The 25133-nt window shown below is 38.0% G+C and overlaps 1 protein-coding gene across 8 annotated transcripts in view; it reads right to left on the bottom strand.

Annotated features, from left to right (window-relative positions):
- Rpgr (retinitis pigmentosa GTPase regulator) overlaps positions 1–25133 on the bottom strand; it is a 113037-nt gene that overhangs the window by 24586 nt on the left and 63318 nt on the right. For 2 of the 8 annotated variants that reach the window (XM_034485798.2, XM_076918296.1), the window contains exons 1-11: positions 23300–23692; positions 20496–20621; positions 19704–19796; positions 18697–18759; positions 17654–17812; positions 15997–16146; positions 13414–13572; positions 10584–10739; positions 7653–7777; positions 4712–4894; positions 3586–3751 (exon numbers count right to left, since the gene is read on the bottom strand). In XM_034485798.2, the coding sequence (XP_034341689.1) occupies positions 3586–3751; positions 4712–4894; positions 7653–7777; positions 10584–10739; positions 13414–13572; positions 15997–16146; positions 17654–17812; positions 18697–18759; positions 19704–19796; positions 20496–20621; positions 23300–23441 (1522 nt within the window). In that variant the 5' untranslated portion in view covers positions 23442–23692. Of the gene's footprint in view, positions 1–3585; positions 3752–4711; positions 4895–7652; positions 7778–10583; positions 10740–13413; positions 13573–15996; positions 16147–17653; positions 17813–18696; positions 18760–19703; positions 19797–20495; positions 20622–22964; positions 23100–23299; positions 23693–25133 lie in introns of those variants that run through there. The other 6 variants (XM_076918294.1, XM_076918297.1, XM_034485795.2 and 3 more) reach the window with 4 other exon arrangements.

Raw genomic sequence — 25133 nt, 5'->3', positions numbered from 1 at the left:
CCACTTTGATTAATACCAAGGCACTAAGGTAAGATAGTTAACATCTGAGGATTTTTTTTTTTAAGTTTCTTATGTTTAGTAAGGACAAGAACTATCCTTAACATGTGAAACTTTAAAAACTCTTTTATTACTCTTAGTGTGTATGTGTTTGTGTGTGTATGTAACAGAGAGAGAGACATACACAGAGACACATGGGGGGGGTACCTGGAAAAGAGTGTCTGATCCCCTGCAGCTGGAGTTATAGGTGGTTGTGAGCTATCCAGCATGGGTGATGGGACCCTAATTCAGGCCTTCTGTAAGAGCAAGTGCTCTTCACATCTTGCCTTTCTCTCCATTTGACACTTCAGCATGGAAAGCAGCCACTTACAATATACAAAAGAACTGGGATGCCTGGGTTTCCTTACATTTTCACTTACAAAAATAAGACACCAGCTAGATTTGGCTCCTGTTTGTTGTCTCCTAACCTAGATGAATAAGGAAATGCTATTGAAAGATAAAACTAGAAGAGCAGATGGGATGCATATGGGAAATTTTACACTTACTTTCATGAAAATCAGGAATCTTCAAAGGACAAAGAACAGACAGGCATTAAACTACACTACAGAAAGACTGATGTGAAACTATCACAGAAAGATGGAATGTCACACAGAGAATGTAGGCGTGGAAAAGATAGCAACTTATATAGACTGGTATAGCCTTGCCTCAGGATTGACTGACAAAATGTAAAGTTGCCAAACCAGATCTACTTTGTCCTCTCACCTATCTCCCCCCCTGCCCCAACCCTCCGACACACAGACACTTCTCATTTTCCTACTAAAGTGTAGTATATCTTCCTGGCCTCCACAGGCTGTTGTTCTGTGTGCCAGCCTCTCAAGTATTTCTCCAGTATTACCATGCTCTCCTGCACCACTGGTTCACCTCCATTGGCTTCCACATGGTTTCCCATTGGCCTTACAATTCCCTCCAGCAGCTAGGCCAGTTCTTTGGGATGCCTCATAACCAAATAGGCAACAGAATGATCTACATCCCTCTTCACTTCCTCATTCTCCAGTCAAGTCTCAACTATTAACACTCTGGCTTCTACCCAGATCTTTCTCAAGAACTTCTAGTGTTGAGGTTGCAGGTACTCTCCACGATGCAAAATGCATTGGGAACTCAGAGCTATTTTTGTTTGAGCTCTGACCAGTGGTATTTTACATTCAAGATACCACTTTCTCAGATACTAATTTCCTGAGATCATTCTTACTAATATTAGCCCTTCCAAATTTACCTTCTAAATGACACATGTTATTCCTCCTTACAGTTTGACTTCCCTACAATCCACAATGACCCAGAAGTGACTACCTTAAAAGGTCAACTGGACTGGAACACATCAGGTAGAAACCCATTAGACCAAAGAAAAACATTCAATTCAAATAGGTCTCTTCTAACCTATAAAATGAATATTCTTTTACCATGTCTTTCTCCCACAACAAATGCACCTGAATTTCCCCACCACATCTTCTATTCATACAGTGGTTGCCTTTACACTGCCTCCAAATCTTTGTCTCTACTATTTTCTTAGCCTGGAATATGTATATTTTGTCTCTTTGTGTGGCTCTTTTAAATATTTTCCTAATATTTTTTATTAAATTTTAGCATAAAGGTTTAATTTAAACTTTAAATTTAATTCTTATTTATTCAAGCTACAAAAGTATAAAATCGTATATCATTTCCATATATTGAGATCTCTTGAAGTGTGAAATAACTTTCCTAAACTATAAACATGTCTTTTCTCTGCACACATTGCTCAGCAGAATGTGCTACTACTTTAAACATTTTTAAATGCTTCTGAAATGTTTATTTTTGAGAACTTCAAATGTGTATACAATGAAATATGACCATCTCTGCCCACATACCCCTCCTCTAATTCTCCCCACACTCTCTTCCACCTTCAAATCTTTTTATGTCTAGGGTTAAAAACCACCATCTGATGTTGATTCTTATTCCAACGTGAACCCTAAGAGAGGGTATGTCAGACACAGTTCATCATTGACACCCTGTGTATACTGACTATTCCATGATCTGCTCTTGGTGGGTTCCTGGCCCTTTATTAGTTCTGTCATTTGCCTAGGTTCCTCAAAGATACAAAAAGTCATCTCTGCCATGCTTTATCCCCAACTTTTAGGTTTCATTTTCAACATTATTGATTGGAATGTGTGTGTGTGTGTGTGTGTGTATGTGTGTGTGTGTGTGTGTCTACCTATATGATATAGCATAGGGGGTCAGAAGACTAGTTTGTGGAGTCAGTTCTCTCCTTCTAACTTTATGTGAAAACCAGGAATGAAACTCAGGTCACCAGGTCTTCCATAGCAAATGCTTTTAACCCCTAAGCCATGCCACCTTTGGTTTTACATTTTAATCCCCAGACTACTGTTTCTCTGATCTCTTGGTCATGAGGTTATAGTCAAGTATACACTTGTAGTAACAGACAAATTCTCCTGAGATATACTTAATGTCTACAAATAAAATTATGTAGAAGAGGAACATAATAGTAAAGGGTTAAAGATTTATATAATCTGAAGAGAAAGTAGAGTACAAGAGATACACAGTAGTGAAAGAGCTGGGATTGTCATTTCAATAATAAAATCTATAGGTTAGATGCAATGAGGGAGAGGCATTAGTGATCTTAAGTGTATATAGGAAGGGTTTAGAGAGGTGCTGAATGCATTGCCAAGTATTTTACATGCTGGATCTCACTTAACCCACACAACCTCTCTTAATTATGCATTTATATAATTTTTTGAATTATTAGTGTTAGGTATGCACAGTATATGATATACAATGTGTCACATGAGACAACTTTATGCAGTCAATCAGTTCTCTCTTTTGACCTCTATGTGTGTTCCAGAGATCAAAATTAGGTTGCCAGTCATACATAGGAAGGACCTTTATCTTCTGTACCTCTTTCCCAGACCTTTACTTCAGTATTATCAAACCCATTTCAAAAATACACTGAGGCTTTGAGAAAATAAGTTGGTCCCATTATTTAGAAGTACCCAACCAAGCATGCAACTTAGATCAATTGAACAGCACAACCCCTGCTAAGCACATAACAAGTGCTTTAGTGTGTTCCAGCTACACTACAGAACTTCTATCTGTATCCTGTCCACTACATTCATCAGCTCCATGATCGGGAGAAAGCCACTCCATCTCTTTGAGCCTTGCTTTACTTACCAATAAAATAAAGACTATCATTCCCACCTACTTTATGAAATGTGCAGGCCTAAAATGATTCTATGTATATTACCCATTGTTCCATAGTTGCTACTGTGCTGAGAGGTGTATGGTATATCTAGATTTTGGCTCCAATTAAAGATGTCAGACTCTATCCAGGGGCAGGATTGTATAACAAATGTTAGGGGCAAATCCAAGCATTTCATTAATTTCCAGTGCTAGGACTCAATCCTAGGGCCTAACCCTCATTAGGCAAGTACTGTATTATACCAGTGACCTAGGTCCCTAGCCCAGGAGAAAACATCTCAAGGAAAGCATGAAAACAGCAGGAATACAGGGCCCATGTTCTTTGAAAGCAGCCAACATTACCTGAGTCCAGTGGCTCCATGGAGTCAGAGGGGCTTTTCTCTGGGTAGTTATTCACAGACAAATGGAAGGGGACTGAACTGGGGGGAAAACAAGCTGAAGTGGAGGCAGAAGTCCCCTCTAATGGAGGCAGTGTTCCCACCATTGAAGCAGAACATGGGGGTCTCTCCTTTAAAATAATTTAAAAAGACTGTCAAATGCCATTACATACAACATCTGCGCACACTTTCTTACAGTTACTGAAAATCTATGGTGCCCTAAACTGTCATAACAAAGTCTATTTTTCATGCGTTAGGGAGTGTGTTTGTGTTTTATCTGCCTGGTCCAAGAAACAAAACTTTGCTCTTAAGAAACAAAACTTGCCACAGATTCAAGGGACCGTTTTCAGTATTTCCGTGCATGCTTTTCCCTAGTAAAATACAGACTTAACCTTTTTCCCTTCAAAAGGAACACATTTTAGAACTTAAAATAATTTTCAAAGCTTTTAAGTATTAATATTTTCTTTTAAAAGATGTGAAACTTCTATAGCAAATTTCAAGAACAGCAAGAGGGTGTCTAAATGTAGGAAGCCTTCCATGTCTACAAGTAAATGACTTATTTCTTTGTTTCCATGATTCATTATTTAGTCTGTTGCCTTCTACTGCTTAGGAGGCTTAACACAAAAGTCCTCCATATCTGCTATACAATATTACACTATACCTTTTATGCTAATACTGTACTGTACATTCTGAAAGTTGTGTTACATGAATAGAAATGTTCTTACCACAGTATTAGAAAAAAACATGTAACAATTAATCCACATATAGCTTAGAAACAATCAAGGAACCACTCACTTTGAGGTAAGGAAGATCTATAAAAATATGCTGTGTGTTTTTGTTTAATAATGATCTATAAACAAAGGTTATCCAGGATAATCATTTATATTCTTTAATATCTTAATTTGAACTTACTATAAAAGTTTAAAAGACTTTACCTCTGACCATTTTATTACCGCTTTCATCTTGAAAGACCCTCCTTTGACTTAAAAAGTAAACAAGTTTGTTTTTGCAGTGGTAGATAATACTATCATACAGAACGGAGCCCCACTGTACCCGCTAATGCTATCATACAGAACGGAGCCCCACTGTACCCGCTCTCTTCGCCGCAGACGTGCGGATAAAGATCTATTCAGTGAACTTCCTGGGGAGAGGTCACTGATGGGCAAAGAACCTGTACTTATATAAGGCTCATACACTTCTTCAAATTCAGATTCATCTATTGTACCAAGTCGTGGAGTGGCAAAAACTAGCATGTGACATCCACCACAGGCAATCTGTAAGCATAAGTCCACAGAAAAATTCATCAATGTTAACATCAAACACAAATGGGCTAACACTTACCAAATTAGCACTAAGACATTTTCTTAGAAGCAAACTTAGAGACTGTCTGGTTCACAGCTTTTCTCTATCACTCTCCGTGTGTGTGTGTGTGTGTGTGTGTGTGTGTGTGTGTATATACACACAAATAGACATATATGCATGCATCTATATATGTATACATGTATAGAAATATACATATATATGGATTAAATATATATTCCTTAAACATTGACTAAAACTTAAAACCAATTTAATCTACCATTTACTTTCAATTTAATATAGAGAAAATGACCTTGTTGCAGGTATCTCATAACTTTGAAAATGTTATGTTTTGATCTTGGAAGAACATTAAAAAGCCACAAATATCCAGAGAGTAATTACTAGGGAAATTACTTAAGAATAACTATGTATATGACCATTATAATAAATATACAGCAGTTATACATATCTGTAAAAAGTCTTCATAAGATTGGGTACTTCAACAAGTGGTCAAGGAAGAGGGAGAGGCACCCATGAAATCCCACTCTGTTCTAAGGGAACTATTGGCAATTAATGGTTACAGAGGGAGAGGGAGACATTTTCTTTAGTGCTGAAGCTAGTAGTATGTTGGCCATGTTCTAGCAAATAGCCTATCATCATGCTTATGTAAGCAATCCTAAATTCAGCTAACCAAAAAAAAAAAAAAAAAAAGAAAATGACAGAAGAGTAAGAGATGTACTAGTTGAGAAGAAAGCATTAAGGAGAAGAGAATATGACAGAGTAATGAGATAAACACATTCATAACAAACACACATATATACATATATACATATATACATAAAATTTCCAAAAATAAATAAAAAGAGATTATGTCTCCAAGCCTTTTCCTTTCAAGAATACTTTCTAAATTAAAGGCTTATAAGTCTTTAGAGGAAAGTATAAGCACACTGGATGAGATAATGAAAAATATAACTACCAATGAGTTTTAAGAAGTAAATGCTTTCTAGAAAAATGTTAACAAAAACCCTGTACTAACACCTGCAGTGAGAGAGAGAGTAGTCTTCTTTAGCCAAGGGGGTCAGCCCTACATTATGTACATGCAAGCAACACTGAATAACTCAGCATTTTATATAACATATATACATTTATATATTACACACACACACATTGCTAAAGAAGGAGAGGTTGGGAATTTAGGAGAAAGGGGTATGGGAGGAGTTAGACAGAGAAGTGATATAATTATGTTTTTATTAATGTTTTACTTATAGGAATTAGAAATTTATCTCAATAATAATCCTAAATATAAATGGTCTTAACTTGCCAATAGAAGCCATTGAAGAGAGCCTATACTATCTTTCAGCCTCAGATTTGAGCCACTTTGGAGGGCTCCTCCTGGTGACAGAAGAACTGCATACTTTCAAAACATCTTCTCCATAAAGGTCACCAAACAGTGATCTGAATAGTTGGTATTTTGTTCATCAGTGAGTAACTTGTATTCTTAATATTTAGACCAATATCTTACACACAGTAGGCTTTCAATGGTTATTATCTTATTTTTCTCTTCCTGTTCTTGGGTTAAAATAACCTGAAAAAAGCAACTTAGGGGAGAAAGGGTTTATTTTCGCTATCGGTTGCAGATTCAGAGCCACCATGGCAAGTAGATCCTGGTGACAGGAGCTTCAGGGAGGTAAACACATCATACCCAGAACCAGGAGCAGAGAGCATACATGCCAGTTAGGGCCCAGCCTGTGAACTGGTGCTGCTAACATTCAGGACAGGGCTTCAGATGACAATGAACCTAATTAAGAAAATTCCTCAGAGGTATGCCCACAGGCCAACTTAATGTAGACAACCTCCCCAGGTGATTCTAGATTGTGTCAAGCTGGCAACTAAAACTATCCCAGTTATGAAATGAATAAGAGAAGTGCCACAGTATGAGGCACTATGTCTTTGGAGAGGCAATAGGAGTACCACAAAGTAACCAGAGCTTACATGTCTACTGTTCCCTTTTAAAAATATTTTTAACATTTTTATTTTATGTGTAGAGATGTTTTGATGCATATATGCCAGTGTCCTGTGTCAGATCCCCTGGAACTGGAGTTGTAGACAGTTGTGGGCTGCCATGTGGATGCTGGGAATTGAACCTGGGTTCTCGGGAAGAACCGCCAGTGCTCTTAACCACTCAATCAGCTCTCCAGCCCACATCTATAGTCCTTAACTGTCAAAAATTCTAGAAACAAGAAAACTGGAAGGCTGATGGTGATGTGGCTGTGGGCACTGAAAAGATTAATTCTTATCTCAGTGTTCAATCAATAAATCATTTGCAACATTCTTCATTTAGTATCAAGTCTCTTCTTGTGCAGGCTTTGAGAGTGTCCGTCCAGTGACACTGCATTTGCCCTGGAGTTAGCATTGTGAACAACACATTCTACGGTGCTTGCTACATGAGACACAAAGCTTAAAGATGTGGCCCAGTCCTACTTTTCAAGAAAAGTTAAAAGGAAGCAGAAAACTCAGTATTTGTAGAAAAATGTTAAAGGAGAAAAATTAGAAAAGGAGCTTTTTCAGAGGGGGTACAATGCCCATGGTTCGCCTCTTACAGACATGCTTATAGTTAGTAGTAGCCGTGCCTAAGAAACCCTCACACAGACAAAAATATGCATTTTCTATGAGATAACAAAAGCCTCAAATCTAGAAATATAAAATATACAAGAGGGAATGTGAAGCCCTTACCAATTGAACTGTAAATCTCAAAAAATTAGAGCACAAAGTAGGGAAGAACTGATTGGTAAAATTCTCCATCCCAAGTCCTAATTTTCCATGTCGGCCGTCTCCGAAAGTATACATAAGGCCTATATCTACAATGTAAACAAAATTGATGTTATACAAGGTCCATTTCTAGTTACAGACAAATATATCAAGTTCTACTGCAATTATAATCTTTTCATAGAATTCTAAATTAAATTCACTCTGCTCTACTGAGCCATGCAAAGTATAGTGTTTATGGTTCTACATACAACAGTAGGCAATCAAACTGAGAATGGACCACTACATCTTGGTGGTCAAAGTATCCTTGTGTGTCTGCCCTATGCCTTGCAGTCTGTGTACCGCCATCACTAGCATTTGTCCACTACTTGCCAGTAGAATAACTCCTTTCTGTAGCAGTGAAAATCAGAAATGTCCCCAGACATCACTTATGTCTCCCAGGGTTGCAAACCTGTCACTGGTGGAGAACTATGTCACTTAGAATACAGCTGTCTCTTTCGTTATTTTAGCTCTTGGGCTGTGGAATGCTGCCTAAGCAATGTCAGAGGTGACAACCATTCTAACTAATCCACATATCAATATCTGAGTCCCCTCCTGATGGGCATAAAATGATAAGCAATCCTGGTACCTCTCTCTAACCCTGTCAGATATTAACACAGTGTTACATTTAACTTTTGCACTTCTTCACTAGCCCCCCCCTTCATAACCTACATTTAAAAGATGTGGGGCAAGGGCCACAGAAGTGGAAGCCAATCAGGGTACAGAGGAGGAGAATTTCCCGCTAGTCAGGGGATTAGAGAAGGCTGTCATAGTGAATCTTAAAAGATAGAATTTCTCTATGAGAAAGAAAGAGTGCATACTCCAGGAAGAGTCAGCACTACATGGGAAGGTTTGTATAATAGAAACCAAAGGTTAGACAAGAAGCTGACCGGTAATCGGCAAGCCAAATGAGTAAGACTGTTGGAGAGTCGGGCTCTAAGGGAGTAAAGCAGGGCCACACTAGGGACAGGAGAATTTGTTCAGGTTATGCATTCTTTCATTGTATTTGGAGAGTGGTAAGGTTTTTGTAAAGTATATAGCTTCAAGCTGGGAAACAATCAGCTCATATCTGGGGATTTCTGAATGAAGAAGGCAAAGCGGTTACACACTCAGTGAATCTCCAACACCTCACTCAAGACTGACTTGAAATGTTATCATTCAGTAAGATGGTAAGTACTAGTTTAAATTACAAAAATAAACAAATTCCTTCTTTTGACTTTGATTTATCCAAGGTCAAAATTCATCCAAATTTTGATTATCCAAAAATTATTTTTAATGTGTGCTTTTCCAAGGTGATTTTCCTCCAGAGAGTAAACCCTAATCTCATTTGCTTCACTGTACTTCTAAGCTCAAAAAAGATTTACGAATATAAGCTGTTGATAGGTGCTTGCGAGAACTTCAAACTCACTACATATATCTCATTGTATGAGAGAGAAGAAAATCTGTAACACTTATTTCCTGGGAGGATGCAAGAGCAAAACGGCAGGCAAACATAATATGCAGTTTTTTTGTGCCAGACTCTCTTCATAAGGAAAGGCACTATGCAAACTTAACAATCTACAGTAAGACACAAGATTCACACAAAGGATAGTCCCCATCAGTGATAACTTAGAGTCGATGAAAACTGGTGCTCTGGACAGAGAGCTATCATTAGGACACCACAGTGAGGAGCACGCATCAACAGCTCCTATAGGAAGGACAATGAAGGTGTGATACATTTTCATACTCTACATCATGTTGTTGTATGCTATGCAAAGGAAATCAGCAATACTTGATAATGGGCAGGTCCTTTTTCTTGAAGAGTTCTGTGAGAAAGAACTATTTACAGTAGTAAACTACCAGAAGAACTATTTATGGTAGTAGCTCATGCTTATCAGTTTCTACTTTTTTCTAAACAAATGCTGTTACACGAGCTCCACTCTTTTTGGAGCTGTTTTGGATAGAAGGAGAGTCTGGATTATTCAATATACGAGAACTATTTCTGACTTTTCATGTATTACTTTGTTTTTACATAAAACAATTGAATAATAGGTCCTTTTGCTACAAAGCACTAAGTCACTTCAAGGAAGATTTTTATTGAGTCCCACATTGTCAACAGCATCTAGTTTATAACACTGAGAAGTAAGTAGGCCAAAGGAACATCTCTTTTGGTAAGTAGGCCAAAGGAACATCTCTTTTGGTAACAGAGAAGGCAACAAAGAGGACGATGTATTTGCTCTGTAGTTTTTACAGTGCTCTTCTCCCTACTACTTTGCCATGGGAAGTAAGGAGTCAGTGCACAAACGCCCCCTGGTGGTCACTGCAATGCCCTTCTCTGTCTACTACTTTCCAAAGGGAAAAACGGAGTCAGTCCTGAAACGCCCCCTGGTGGTCAAAGCATCCTAAAATGTCACTGAGCATTAACTACAGCTCTTCTATACTGAGTATAGAAAAACAAGCTTTTCTTATATGATTTCTCTCTCTGGCTTGAGAGAAGTTGGTAAAAGTTAAGAGCCTTTCAACAAACACAATTTCAGAAGAATTTTAAGGTCTTACTCCTCATCAAAGGTCTACTTTAAGGTTCTAAATGTGGCTAATTTTTGGTTTGGGTGCTGGGATTGAGCTCAAGGCCTCAGAAAGCTAAGAACATGTGTTGCCACTGAGCCATATTACAGCACCATATTTATTTTAGTCTGAATTATACCTTAATTGACTTTTAAATTTATTTATTACCTTATATTTAGAATATCAATCCCATAATTCCATTTTCTCAGGCATAAATTCCATAAAAAGTTAGATACACTCATTCTACATTATCATTCATATTATGATAAACTATATCCAATTCTAGAAACAAAAATTAGAAAAATGATCTCATACCTGTCATCAAAGCTGTATGGTTTTCTCCACAGGAAATATGACTTATTTTCTGATCCTTAATACGTTCAATAATTTTGGGTTCTGGTGTTTCAAAAAGAAAAGTGCCAAGGCCCAGCTGTCCAAACTGTCCCAGCCCAAAGGCATATACAACTTTCTCTGAGAGGAAGTGAACACATAAATAGAGTTGCATGGAAATACATCATATCTGAAATACCTGGCATTCAAACTTTTAGAATGTACATTAATTGCCTGCGAAAGAACTGTTCATAAAAATACTGATATGAATGAAGTGCAAGTTTTCAATGATGAAAGAGGAGAAAAATAAGTGTTATAAAATAATGATCTGGGTCTGATTTTGTCTTTTATGAATAACCATAAAAGGAATTATTGTAATCATCAGGTAGGTTATAAGATGTATAATTCAGAGAACTACCTAAAATGCATTTATAATTACATCAGCTCAGAAAGCTCACCTGATATCAACCTATTTCCTTTCACTGCCACAAACTAAAAAAAGAAGTTTCCTACAAAGATATTCCCTTACTTTTAAAAGTGGTTTAATAAAATTCTGTGAAACACAATTTGTGAGCTGGAGGTAAATCACAGGCCTAGCATGCACAAGGCCACAGGCTCTACCTGTTGAACACAGCATGCATGTGCAAATCAAAACACATGAACACACAGAGACACACATGCACACAGACACACACACATACATGAACATGTGCACGGCACACACAGGCACACATACAATATCAGAAAATTATTTGAAGAAGAATTAAAATTTATAGTAGCTATGCTAGATGCATTCATAAACAAATTGTCTTTAAAATACCAGAGGGGAAAGACTTCCTCTATATTGTTGCTATAATGAGGCAACAGCAAATGTCCTTCAGTATTTCAATAAATTTGAACTCACTTATCATCTAGAGATGGGAAGTACAAAACAGGATATATGATTGATTTAAAAGTTACTGATGAAACAATCTCACCAGTTAATATGATTCCCAGTTACTGGGAATCGTGATGATCACTTTACTTTCTTATGTGGAATCTCATAGAAAGGAGAGCACAAATTCCCCCACTAAAGCCAGAAGCAAATGTTATTATTGCTAGCTGCAGCCAGTGGGAAAGTTCTTCTGATCATCTGGTGTTAAAAGCCTAGCTAATAAATCCTACAAAAACATCTATCCAGGTAAATTTTAAAATATTCAATTGTGAAGATTTATTTTTTAAAAAGTAGCTAATCAGCTCCTCTGAGAACAAGGGCTGCTAATGAACACGTGATAATAATTCTCTCTAATAAGAATATTGGAAATATAAATAGAGATAAAACCCCTTAAAGAAACTACATTCATAACAAGGATATAAAGGTATGTTGAGGCAATGGCAAGAGATTCTTATTTTAATATAGCATATCTCTTAATCAGTAGGTTATATATCATATTGCCTGTTCTAACTGTACTAATTTTATCTACACTTTTCCTTTATCACAATATTTTCTTCTGTACCTCCCCATTCAATCTTGCCTACCACAGTCAGACAGATAGGAAATGGCTATTCAAATCTTTCTAGAGCATTTTGAATTCTGGGTTGCTGCAGATTAAGCAATGACTATGTGTGCTTGTGAACCATATGCATGTGAGTGTCTATAGGGGCCAGAAGAGTGCACTGCATACTCTGGAACTGGAGCTGCAGGCAGTTAGGAGCCCAATATGGGTGCTCAGAATGGTACCCAGGTTCTCTGGAAGAGCAGTAAGTGCTCTTAACCACTGAGCCATCTCTCCAGCCCTTATTAGTTTTTTTTATTTAAAAATCCATAATAAAAACACATCATCTAAAGACAATACTACTTTCGTAAATTAAACCTGATGATTAACAAATTTGGAGACAACTATTTGGTTTTCATATTACAAAATGCTGAGTATAATTCAACATATTGAATAGAAACCCCCCAAAACTGGCATATCACACTAAATAAGAAATTCACAAGCCAAACTGACACTATTTTGAAGGTTTCAAATTTCTTTTTTACCTTTAAGTAAAACTTTACCACCTTTAATGAATTATTATAACAGAATATAAAATCACAAAAATTATTTACATTTACACATTATAAATATATAAAACATTATTACAATCAGAAAATAGCATGAAGACAGCTTCTTGAAATGGAAATAGTTTAAGAAAAATAATATTAATTTTAGATGCATATGATTCAGCAGAATTCAATTTTTCCTACTTAAAAAGGTTTCTCCTGAGCCAGAAATATGTATTAACTATATATATGAAAGGCAGGAATCATAACCAAAAGACATTCAAGCCTGCTTCCTTATAGGATCTCCAGGAGTCAAACTCATAGAGACTAAAAATGGTAGTTTCCAGGAGCCATGGAAGGGTATGAGGTTGTACTGTAAAGCAGACAAGTATCTCAGTTATATCTAAGAAAGGTTTCAAAAATACAGCATCATATGTATATATAACAATCCTACATTATACTTTAAAATCTCTTTAGAAGTTATAGCTCATGTTAAATACTCCTCTTTTTAGACTTACTTTATTATTTATGTGTTGTGTGTGGAGGTGCCCACTTAGACCGAAAGAAGGTGTTTGGTCTTTTAGAGCTGGAATTACACAGCCATTTGTGAGCTGCCCAACTCCAGTGCTCGAGTCCCAACTCAGGACTTCATGATAGAAGAACAAGTGTTCTTAATCACTGGGCCATCTCTATGGCCTTAAGTATTCATATCTTGTCACAGTAAAGAGGATCATTTAAATGTCCTTAGCTACTACTGAATACAGGGAATAGAGCAGCGCATTGCACACATACCTGTGAGAACCACAGTGTGCCCTCCACCACAGGCTACTTGAATGACCCTCTCAGGAATCCCCAGCACACGCTGGGGTGATCTGTGATTGATCAGCAGCTGATTGGGAAGGCCCAACTTTCCATTCTCAGGTTCTCCAAATGTGTACAGCTCCCCGTCCACTGTTGGAGGACAAGCACACTGATTAATGGGGACACAAATAAACAGAATGCTGGTCGTCTGCCACATGTTCTCATGCTCCATGAAACCTCATCTAGTAATTAAGAAAATCTGAGCTTTCCTAAGATATCTGTCACTACAAAGTTAAAAAAAAGACTGGATTTTTTTCTCTTTATTCCTCAGTTATTTTAATTTAGTACCCTTCATAAAGAATTCATTACTATAAAGAATTGGAAAATCATTTTAGCTGCTTCAGAAAACATAGCAAAGACTACCTCACATATTCCCTATACCTTTGTGGCATGCGTGTGTGTACCTGTGGTGATGGTGGTACTGGGGATTAACTCTAGGGCCTCACACATGTTAGTCACAAGCTGGAGCACCAGTTCAAACCCAAGTACCCCTTTATACATTTCAAATGTTGAGAGTGGGTTTTACTAGGTTTCCCACGCTGCCCTTGAACTCACTCTTGTAGCAGGCCTTGAACTTGGAATCCTTATCTCTTAGCTTTCTGAGTAGTGAGAATTACAGGCCTTTGTAGCCAGGCCAAGACTGTTTGCCTTTGTTTTTTAATGATACTTGCTCTAGAAAGTTTGGTTATGTATGAAATACCTTATTTAAATTACTATGAAGATAACATTGTATTAGATAGCACTACCAACTATTTCCACCTTGTCCACACTAACACTACTTTCTTTCCTCTGTATTAGTTATCACATGAGTGTGAGCTTCTTGAAAGCAGAGACTTTCTTATTCTTTTATTCACTTCCATAATCCTGTAACTTATTTTCTGAGTCCACTAGTAATCACTGGTGCTCTGAGATCACAAGAAAAGAGCCCACATCTTGGAGTTGCTGTTTCATACAGAGAAACAAAATAGTGACTAGGCAAGTACTGAGGAGATCTAGGCAGTGATTATTCATTTTGAGTTGCTGTTGGATCTTCTGCCTCATTGTGTGTGTGTGTGTGTGTGTGTGTGTGTGTGTGTGTGAGGAAACTGCATGCTGAGAGAAACCATGAAGGTCTATAAAGTGTAAAGATCAATCAGGCTTGGTAACTCATGTGCGCCATCACCTGGGCTCTAGCTGGTGGTATATGAAACCACAGAAGGCACACATTTCACACAAAGTTGTTGGGAGAGTAAATAAAATATCTTTGGAGTTTTAAATGCCTTCTAGATAGATAAACATTCGATATCTTGGAGCTTTAAACTTCTAAATGATAAGTACTATGCTTTTATCAACTTAATTTTCTACAGAACACTGGAAACTTGCCTCTTCTTATTCTTTTGACAATTGCATGCCTGTAAACCCCTCATCCCTCTCCCACCAAGGCACTTCTCCCACTTCCACCCCTGTGTTCATTTCTTTTGTCTGTTTGCTGATCCACTAATTGGGGGTTCTCACATGAGCACTGGTACTGAAGCACCGGTCACCTACTAGCAGTGACTCCACTGCAAATAACTGACTCCCCCTCTGGCTGTAACCATTAATTAGCTGAGAAGGGATGGTGCCTCATCAGTCCTCCCAATCCATGATAGCCCCCCATCTTGTGCAGGTCTTGTATGTGGGTAACCCCAGCACTGTGACACACATGTCCAGTGCTACATCACGTCCAGAGACGGCATGTCAAACATTCCTCCCTAGCTTCCAGCTCTTACATTTTCTGTTCCTAAGCTTTTGAGGAAGTGATTTGGGGCTGAGCACTTGGCAACCACGTATTCTCAGCACTCTGTCCAGTTATGAGTCTCTGAATTAACTACTATTCTAAGAGAATCCACTGAACTGTTTCATCTGGGCATCTAATTATTAAGGAAATCCACGATCATCCTTCCACTGTTAACTAGTATAGCTAGGAATTTAGATATCAACATAGAAGTAGACTTCTGTGTTGCTTCCAAGAAAAGACTATGAATAGGCCCAGAAATGAAAAAAGCTGCAGATACTGTCGATACTGCAGATACTGAGAAATGCATTACCAAAGGGCCAAGGCCACATCCTTCTCCATCAAATCTTCATCCTGGTTCTCACAAGAATACTCTATGACTCACTTATTTGAAACAATTAAAGAAGTTGGCAGGAAGAATAGAGCAGGTCAAAGTATAGAAGTACACCCAGGGGAAAATGGCTCATGAGTCTTTGTTTTTAATGCCATACAAGGCTATGAAGTTTGAGAACCAACATTTAGAAAAGGTTCTAAAATAGCAATTTAAAATTTTTATAACAGACCTAGTATTCACTTTCTAAAAAGTTGGCATGTCAGAGAATATTTGAAATTATACTGTCAATACAGAAACAGATAAATGGTTTTAATTAAAACATACATTATTTCAGTAGTTGAACAACATGTGAACTGCAAATAATTTTATTAGCAGCAATAATTGAGAAATGAGAGACAATATAATGAATCCAAAATGTTCATCTTACTTGTTACAAAAGCTGAATGGTAATATCCACAAGAGATCCATGAGATTGGCTTCCCAACGGTCACTTCATGAGGGATACATACATTACTTTTATTTTTTAAACCAATCTGTCCTTCAGAATTGTCACCCCACATAAAAAGTTTTCCATCCTCTATGAAGAAAGCATAAGGGAAGAAAAGTCTTTAAAGAGCTGGCCAGGCACTCGAGCCATAACATTTCCTACAGACTATTATATGCCTTCTGGATTACACTTTTAGTCTTATTTTATTCTTTACTAGTATATAGTAACTATAGATATTTATGGAATGTGATATGATACTTCAAAATGCATGTGTGTGTGTGTGTGTGTCTGTCTGTGTGTGTATATGGATATGTGTGTTAATGATCAAATAGGGTCATTTGTATAGCATTAGTTTTTCCTTGGGTTGAAAACACTCAAAATCCTCTGTCACTTTGAAAGGAGTATCAGCTCATGTCTCTAATATGAGAGAGAGCTCAAGGGGCTGTGACAGGAGGACTGCTTCAAGTGAACTTAAAGCCAGTCGGAGCTATGTAATACATACCAAGCCAGCTAGGTTTACCAAGTAAGACTGTCTCAAAACAAACAAAGAGGAAAAAGTAATACACAACACATCATTATTCTGTTCCTCCTTTGAAACTCTAACTCAGTATCGGAAATGGTATGTCATAAAAGTAACAAGGCATTTACACCAACTCGGGACCTGGGAGTTCAATTTCTACTGCCATATGCTCTACAAGGATAAAAAGCACAGAATGATGCTAAATCACTATAGTTACCATATTTTTCTCAATAGTAAACACAGAATGCCATTTCCTTCGTGTCCTTCTAATGTCACCACACAGGAACAATTACATCCTTCTAGGTAGTCTGGCTGCCACTGAACTGAGAGACAACAAAAAGCACCTACTATGTAGCACAGGCTAGCCACGAAGTCATGATCATCATGCCTCTGACCTTGAAGTTAAAGAGATTAACACTGCAAGAATACCCAGCAACTTCTTTTAGTGAGTTAAAAAGTGGATCCTTAAGATGATTTAATAAGCCAAAATTAAAATGGGAAATAAAAACTGAAGAAGTAAGATTGAACAGTAAATTATTATAGTTGACAAAGCAAACAGAACTCTGGTTTTCCCAGTGGCCAAAAGAAACACTAGATCTGTACAGAATCTCTGGCTTGGAAGAAAGCTGCAAGCCAGCAGCTTCCTGAGATCACATGGATCATGGCTCTGAATTTGAAAGCCTAGTTCTCATATCTACTTTAGAAAAGGAGGACACAGGAATGTAACAAGCATTACAACCCACACTTTAACAACCTACATCCTAACTGATTTCAATCGAGAACTCTGGTACTAAGCTCAGGTAAAGGCTGCAAGTATGCTCTTCAGAATATGCAATGATGATAACCTTTAATAATTATCTAAAAGAATAATGGATAGCTAGCATAGCACAGAACTTATTTATCAATCACCTTCTACATGTGTATTTATCTCCCTCTCAAAATATACCTATAGCTCTACCATTCCATTTTTAGTCTTTTGGATGTACATAGAATGCTGATGCTGCCATCATTTACTGAGTTGGTGTATCCTGTCTGAAAGAAAAGATGTGTCCAGCCAGAAACACAAATCTTACTCACCAGTTAAAGCAGCTGATGTATTAGCGCCAGCAGAGAGCTGTTTAATGGTATCACTAGGTGTAAAGAAGCCAATTTGATGAAAGGTGTCTCTGTCATCAGTGTCACCAAGCCCCAGTTGGCCTTCATTATTTCCACCAGCTGCATATACACAACCAGTATCTGTACATAGGAAAGAAATATTAACACTGTAGTCACCCTACTTCTGAGACATGGCACCAAACAGCAGATATCTCCTGTATTAACAGTTAAAACATATAGGCAAAGGTAAGAGAGGTATAGCAAAGCTCCAGCAAAGAGAACAGCTAGGAGACAGAAGTAAGCAGGGGAGGAGAGAGCAGGAGGGACTAGTAAATACGGCACTGCTGACTCGTCAACAGCATGTGGAAAGAATAGTATACTTTCCTCCACTCAACTGTCCCCAAACGTTAGAAATCAAGTGTTGGGGCTACAGCTTAATAGGAGAGAACCTAGCAGCAGAAATTAGTTATACATATATGCGCTGGCCTGCTTCTCAACACTACTGTGCTTCATTAAGCTTTATCTAATCTTCATCAATACTGCATTTCCATAATTATTGTAGCTTTATGACAGGGACTGAAATCAGAATACTGTTAGCCCCAAATTTTGTCCTTTTGGAAATTGTTTTGACAAGTGTGTCTCTCCTTTGATTTTTCTATAGAAACTTATAAATCACTTTATCAGCTTCTAGATAAACTATACTGCTTAGTTAGATTTTGATTAAAATGGAGATGACTGCTATCAGTAGATATTCCTGTGGCTTCCACGAAACGTCTGTCACAAAGAATGGAGAACAAGAAACAAGAGCAGCATGCACTAATGCTCCCCCTTGATCTTTAGGTACTCGACACTTCCTTGTATGGTCACAAAGGCAAACACATGTACTAAACACCTACATTGTTCAAACTCTATTCTACCTACCACCAAAGTCCAATGCATATCAATTTTAGAAAGCCACAAATACTACTAAAGTGAGACCTCAGTTCTCAAGGCTGGATACAAGTTGTACAGGATGAATACTGTACCTGTTGAAACTAAGGTATGGTTCCTTCCACAGGCAGCAAGTTTCACCTTTTCAGGCTTAAGAGCTAGACACGAGAATATGACAATTACGATATTTTATGGATATGAAAATAATAAATAATCCAGGTCATATGATAAGTAACTGGTAAAACTGAGATTGCTTCATTTACTGTACTTCAAGGGATAAAACCCAGAGCTTTGAGCATACTAAGCACTCAGAAACTTAACTATATCTGTAACCCCACAACCAAAGTTTAAAACCCTATATATGTCACTGTAAATCAGTGTTTTTAAGTACTAATCCAGGTTAATACACAGTTTATTGTATATCATAAAAACCAGTGGAGTATGGTAGTGACTCATTGAGTCAAAGGTAGGCTCAAGACATCTAATTTAAAAAACTTTAGGTAACTAATACATCAAGGTCCAGTACATTCTATACTGTGTTGCTTCTCACCAATTGCCATATTCCACAAAGGCTCTAAGATTAATAGTTCTAAGCCTGCACTTGGGTTGAAGTTGTTCATCTACATATTTTGAAACATTTACAAATATCTCCTATTTAATTGGCAAAGCATCTGCACAGCTGACCAAGCATCTCTATGTTCATGGATCTCACAATCCACAATAATACTCTATTAGGTATTTGTAAGGGCATGGTGTTTAGTAGTCTGTGCCCATCTAAATGCTTTCTAACCATAACATTAGAAGTTCAATAATAATGCATATAAATAGCATGATTATGATAAGTTTGCAACAACATTTTAAGCTGAAACTGAAATTTGGGCCCTGAAGATAATGCTGTTCCGATTACACCCCCAGAACTCTCCACCCCTACTAAACGTAGGTGCTAAAAATATTCAAGTAAATCTTACAAAATAAAAACATTAAAGATCATTTCATTTATAATATTAAAGAGTCAAAGAATCAGTAACTAAAATTACTTCTTGTAATCTGGAAGATATTTTTTAAAAGTATATAAGTAACATAATATAGAAAAGAGCCAAACCTTTGATACATGTTGGTTTGCTGATAGCGGCTTTTGATCCTAATCCTAACTGACCCCAGTTGTTACTGCCAAACATGTACAGTTTATTATTTCCTAGTGGGACGGAAAAAGAAATAACAAGTTAAAGCAATCTGCACATAGATAACAAGAAATGAATCACAAGGAAATAAAAAATATACACTTAAAAATATCAAAGAACAAAAAGTAGGAGTGGGTTATCTTGTCTCTGTATGCACATATTTGATTCAGTATGGAGTTTTTAAGATTTTATGGTAACAATTTTCTATTGTAATGAAGTCGAATCCAAGAAAGGTATGCATGTAGAAAAACCACTTAAGCATACAAAAGTAGGTTAAAGGTGAAAAGGCTCTCTTGAATCAATTTATAAAAAAATTCTCTGACAAGTACAAAACCACATTCTATATACTTTCAATATGTTTAACACACGATAAAGCCTCTTCCCTATATATACAGTAACAGTAATGTTTAAGTCATTTTTAAAGTAAAAATATAGTCAAATGAAATGCTAGAAGATCATCACCCTCCTTGGGGTCCCTGGGTTTCAAATCTATGATATTTTTAAACATAAAACAAATATACTAGAGACAATAGAAAAAATCAGAATTTTAAAATGTATCTTTCTGTGTTGAAGCAGGTTACTATGTATGAGCTGACTCTATTAAGTGTAAAAGTTCCTAACATTAGGCAGAAAAAAATTTTATTAAATACAATACTAATAATATTTAGGTTTCTCAAAGAATTACGGTCTTCATTTAAGATTATAATACTAACCTGTAACAATAGCAGTATGTTCATCTCCACATGAAAGACATATGGGTATGTCATTTTTAAACCAGAATTTGCTTGGAATATTTTCAGCAAATTTAGTTTTTCCAAATGTAAACACAGCACCTGTATCTGCAAATGTAAGACAGTTTTGACTTCACAACTTGAACCGTGACATGTGTTAGTAAAATATTTCCAATTACACACGTATAAACCTTTTCTCCCCTGAAGGCTCTGCCTCTGCCTGAACACTGTTTAAGCCTTCATTCCTTCACCTTAATTCCATCCTAATCCTCAGACTTCATTTTAGTTTCATCAATGACACCTGTTAATTTGAATATGTGCTATTCATTGAGACAAATTTATACAATGACAAAAAAGTATCATCCATTACTAATTGTTCTGCTGTAACTCAATGGAAAACCAATTTCTGAATGAGCTGATACAATACGTACCTTCTACTCACTCTGGTTAATACCCCATACATAGTCTGGTTCCTGACTGAGGACCTTTTTCCCACACTCAGAACCGAAACAGTATTGCATTTTTTCCTTTACACTACAGGAAGTTCATGGGAAGGGTCTATCTGAGTGAGTTTGGATTTTCTTTACTCCTTCCAAGGAATTGCCGGTGTCTGCATACAAGGAAGGGATGCTTCTACAAAAACTGAACTCTGACTCGCAATGCTCGGAACTATCCATTAAAGCTAGGTGCAGGGTAGACATAAGCACATAATTTACATACTGTCTCACTGGCATTAAGGGAAGCTGAGCCCCAGCACCCACATAATAAGAATGAACAGACTACAGAAATTTGGCACACACAGTGAGATAGAAGAGAGAACGTTTTAAAATGGAAGGGTAATCATGTATTCAAATTGTTAATCTAATAATTAATATGATACTCAATGGGTTACTTTACCAAACCTTAACTCCCTCCTTTAATCACTAAGGTTATTAGCAAAGGGTGTTTAAATACCATTACACCTTCTTATATGCCTTGAATCTAACACAAGTACAAACAGGTTTACTGTACACAATCTATTTACAATAGTGTAAGCAAAGGGTTGTACTAATCTCTCTTTTATGCATAAAGAATCGAGTACAGAATCTATAATCTCCAACGTATTTGCTTATGGCTATAAAGTCCGATTACAAACATTGGAAGTTACTGGTTTTTCAGAATCTTGCAATAGAGGCTATATGGCAATTAATGATGCACCACACAGTAATCTCTCCAATTAAATCACTACCAAAATATTTATTGATAGAGTATTTTATTTGTTCAACTGTATTACTGATAGTGTAGGTTTTCCTTAGTACTTATACCCATCGCACAAGTTTCACTGAAGTCTGTGCTAAGTTTCAAACAGAAAACTTCCCTTCTACACTATCTATCGCCAGACCACCATTTTTACATCACTAGAATGCTTTCAAAAAACACAGCTTCCAACACTTTCAGTGTGAAAGATAGCAGATTAACCAGGTTTTAACATGGAAACACTCGAGAATTCAAGTTACGGATCAGGCCATAGAGATTGGAGATGGGTGCTGAGATTTAACATTCTTAAATTGCCATTGTCTGGTCTAAGGTATATTCACAGACTTGGACCAGTACCATTTTCAAAAGACTAAATATCTTTTAACATTTCCAAATAACTATTTTAAAACACATATGCATGCATGCATGCATGCATGTGCACGTGCACACACACACACAGACACACACACACACACACACTCAAATAGAAAGCCAGATCCAGTTTGGGGTAAACTTCCAGAGAAAGCATACTGAATGTAAATATTAATAATATATATCTATGTGCAAGGGACTAAATCACTCTTGAGAACTACTACGAGGCAAGCCAGTTCAACTCAGTAACTGAGCCTTGGGAGGACAGGACCTAGAAATGATTCAAGGCTTCCCTGCAGGGAATTATTTAACTGTTTATATTCTGGTTCCCCCAAATGTCTTTTCAGACACTCCCCTAACCCAACAACCAGGGCATAGTGGCTCCTTTCTATCCTCTGGCATCTAATGTCAAGCCTATTGTAACTTTACTTTCTTGTACCCTCACTAAGGTATGGGCTCCAGGTGGTGTAGAATCAAATTGTTTGAGCCAAGACCACAGCAGAAAGTGCAATACATATTTAAATATCCATTTCTGCTCTAATATAGTGGTTATTTTTCAAAATGTTAGTAATAGCCCATTAGAATATATGTGAAAATCAATTCAGTGGATTATGACCACCATTTTAACTGAGCAACTCTGCATTCCATTTATAATAAATGCTGCTTCAGGAAATGTCTACCTGGGCTACCCAGTACGGAAGCCGTACGGAGTCATAATTTTAAAAGACTTAACCACAATCTTAAAAAGTCACTGAAGGGCCTCCTTCTCCCTTTATCCAGTTCGCTTCTTCCAATCTTTTTTAAACTTTCATCCCGTGTTCCACTTATTACTGCATTCTGTACCTAATTGGGTCCTGGGGACATTCCACATGCTCAAGTGTTTAGAGACCCTGGGATGCTTGGCGAGAGAATAATGGCTGCCGCCGCCGCCGCCTCCAAGAAAAGTCATGAAAAGCTTACTAATAACACACACAGAGTCCCCTGTACCCTAGGTCCCTGTCCCTTCCTCCGATCCCGATAAAGGTTATTTATTCCCAAATGCAAATATAAGACTGTTGGACTCAGGCTCGGGTTGCGGCCTGTCCACGACAGGACCGGCCCGGAGGCGGGGCCTGGCCTCTCGCCTGCTCGCGGACCCCTCCCTCCAGGCCAGCCACCACGATGGGGGCGCGACTCACCGGGCACCAGTGACTCAGGTTCTGCCATGCCGGAGACTGCGAACGGAATCTGTGCCTGCTTTGGAAAGACAGCAGGGGCGACTCGATTTGGCCTAAGGTACTGTCCAACCCCCTGGGGCCCCCATCGCGACCCTCTTGGCATCGACCACTGCTGCGCTCCCGGAAGTCAACAAACAGACGCTAGGGGCAACGGAGGCGGAGCCTTGCAGGGCGGGGCGGGGCGGGGCGGGGCGAAAGGTGGTTGGAAGGAAGGAGGCGGAAGAGCGATGTTAATGCGGCGCAAGCGCAGATGTCCTGGTCGAAGTGGTAGGTGACCGCGCGCCCTCTAGCGGCCACGCCACAGGCTGCGAGGTGTTGGGAGCGCATCTACTTCTGAAGGGATCCTGGCCATGCAGGGACCTAGAGGGGATGGTGACAACATCATGTCTTACATAGGCCTAACTTCTGTGACACATGCAAACGTCAACACACAGCTTTGACAACACACTAACAGTAACAATCTGTAGCAGAGCAAGGCACTAGGCGTTTTACATCCTGAATGTCGTTTGTAGTCCTAGAAACAAAACAAATATACTAGATGTACACATTAGATCTTTATTGAATAAATGACCGATCGTAATAAATGCTGTTATAACCGTGCAAGTTGAATATCACTCCTGCTTGCAGAGATGCCAAATATACATAGGAAGAGAAGCCCAGTTAAGGTTGTTTAGCCTGAGGGCTAAACAGTCTGCCTGCATCTCCCATAAAAAGGAAAAGGCCAAGATACATAAAATTTCCTCTGAAATATTATGTTTTTCTGGATAGACCTTGGTTTACCATCATAACAGTTGGCCACAATAAAATAAATAGGAAAAAAATCTTTCAGGATGAGTACATTTCTATACCTGGGGTAGTCAGGTCTCAATCAAGCACAACTGGATTACCTGAATTAGAGAATATTACCTTCACTTACTCAAGGCATTTTTTTTATTATGAAGGCAAGAAGGAATCAAATCGAATCACTTGTGTACAAACTAAAACTGGGAAAGAGATACAAGTAAAGAAGCTTACCCAGGAGCACCAGCCTGGGAACACGGATTTTAAAAGACAAAAGCTTGTCTGATGAAGACTTAGTCAGTGTAAGGACTGAAGACAAAGAAACTTAAAAGGAATTAGAGATCTCTGGACATAGCCAACTGGACGCAAAGACTCATTAAGTGATTGATTCTTCTCAAGACCTTGATGGGGCCGATTCGAGGTGAGATGGCGTGTTAACAGAATCTGATGTTTTATCCTAAAGACTAGGGGAAATCATGGAGGAGCTTCAAGCCCAGAAGTGACAGGAAAGGACCAGGTATGCATGTTCTTGAAGTGATTCTGCCTGTCCTGGCTAATTTTCTGACAGGCATTTTGAGCAGTGAGAGGCAATGTAAAGGCAATTACAGGTATTTAGGTACACAAAAGTGGTCAGACTTCCAGAAGTTGAGTGTTTTAGCACACAGGAAATAGTGTCTAGTTGTCAACTCCTGGAAAATGCTCGACTATTAAATAACTTCCACCAGTAGAAAGGAACAAAAACGGTAGTGTAACTTACTTTGAGGAGGACTTAATACTCATGCTTAAAAGCTCATAATAATCATGATGAGAAAAATCAGAATATTTAAAGACTTGCTTTCTGCATCACTAAGGTCTGTCAGATGACTCTGGGCCAGAAGGCTGAAGAGTTGATGCTCCAACGTTCGGTAGTATAGGGGCTTTTCAGGTGTTCAGCGGTCTCTATAAATTGGCTAAGTTTTAGAAGCTATGTTTAGTGCTTCCCATAACTTCAGTTAACTCAGTCATTCTGTATTTC

This window comes from Arvicanthis niloticus, chromosome X (assembly GCF_011762505.2).
Source record: "Arvicanthis niloticus isolate mArvNil1 chromosome X, mArvNil1.pat.X, whole genome shotgun sequence".
NCBI classification, from domain to species: Eukaryota; Metazoa; Chordata; class Mammalia; order Rodentia; family Muridae; genus Arvicanthis; species Arvicanthis niloticus.
This window is presented reverse-complemented; position numbering and strand designations above follow the sequence as displayed.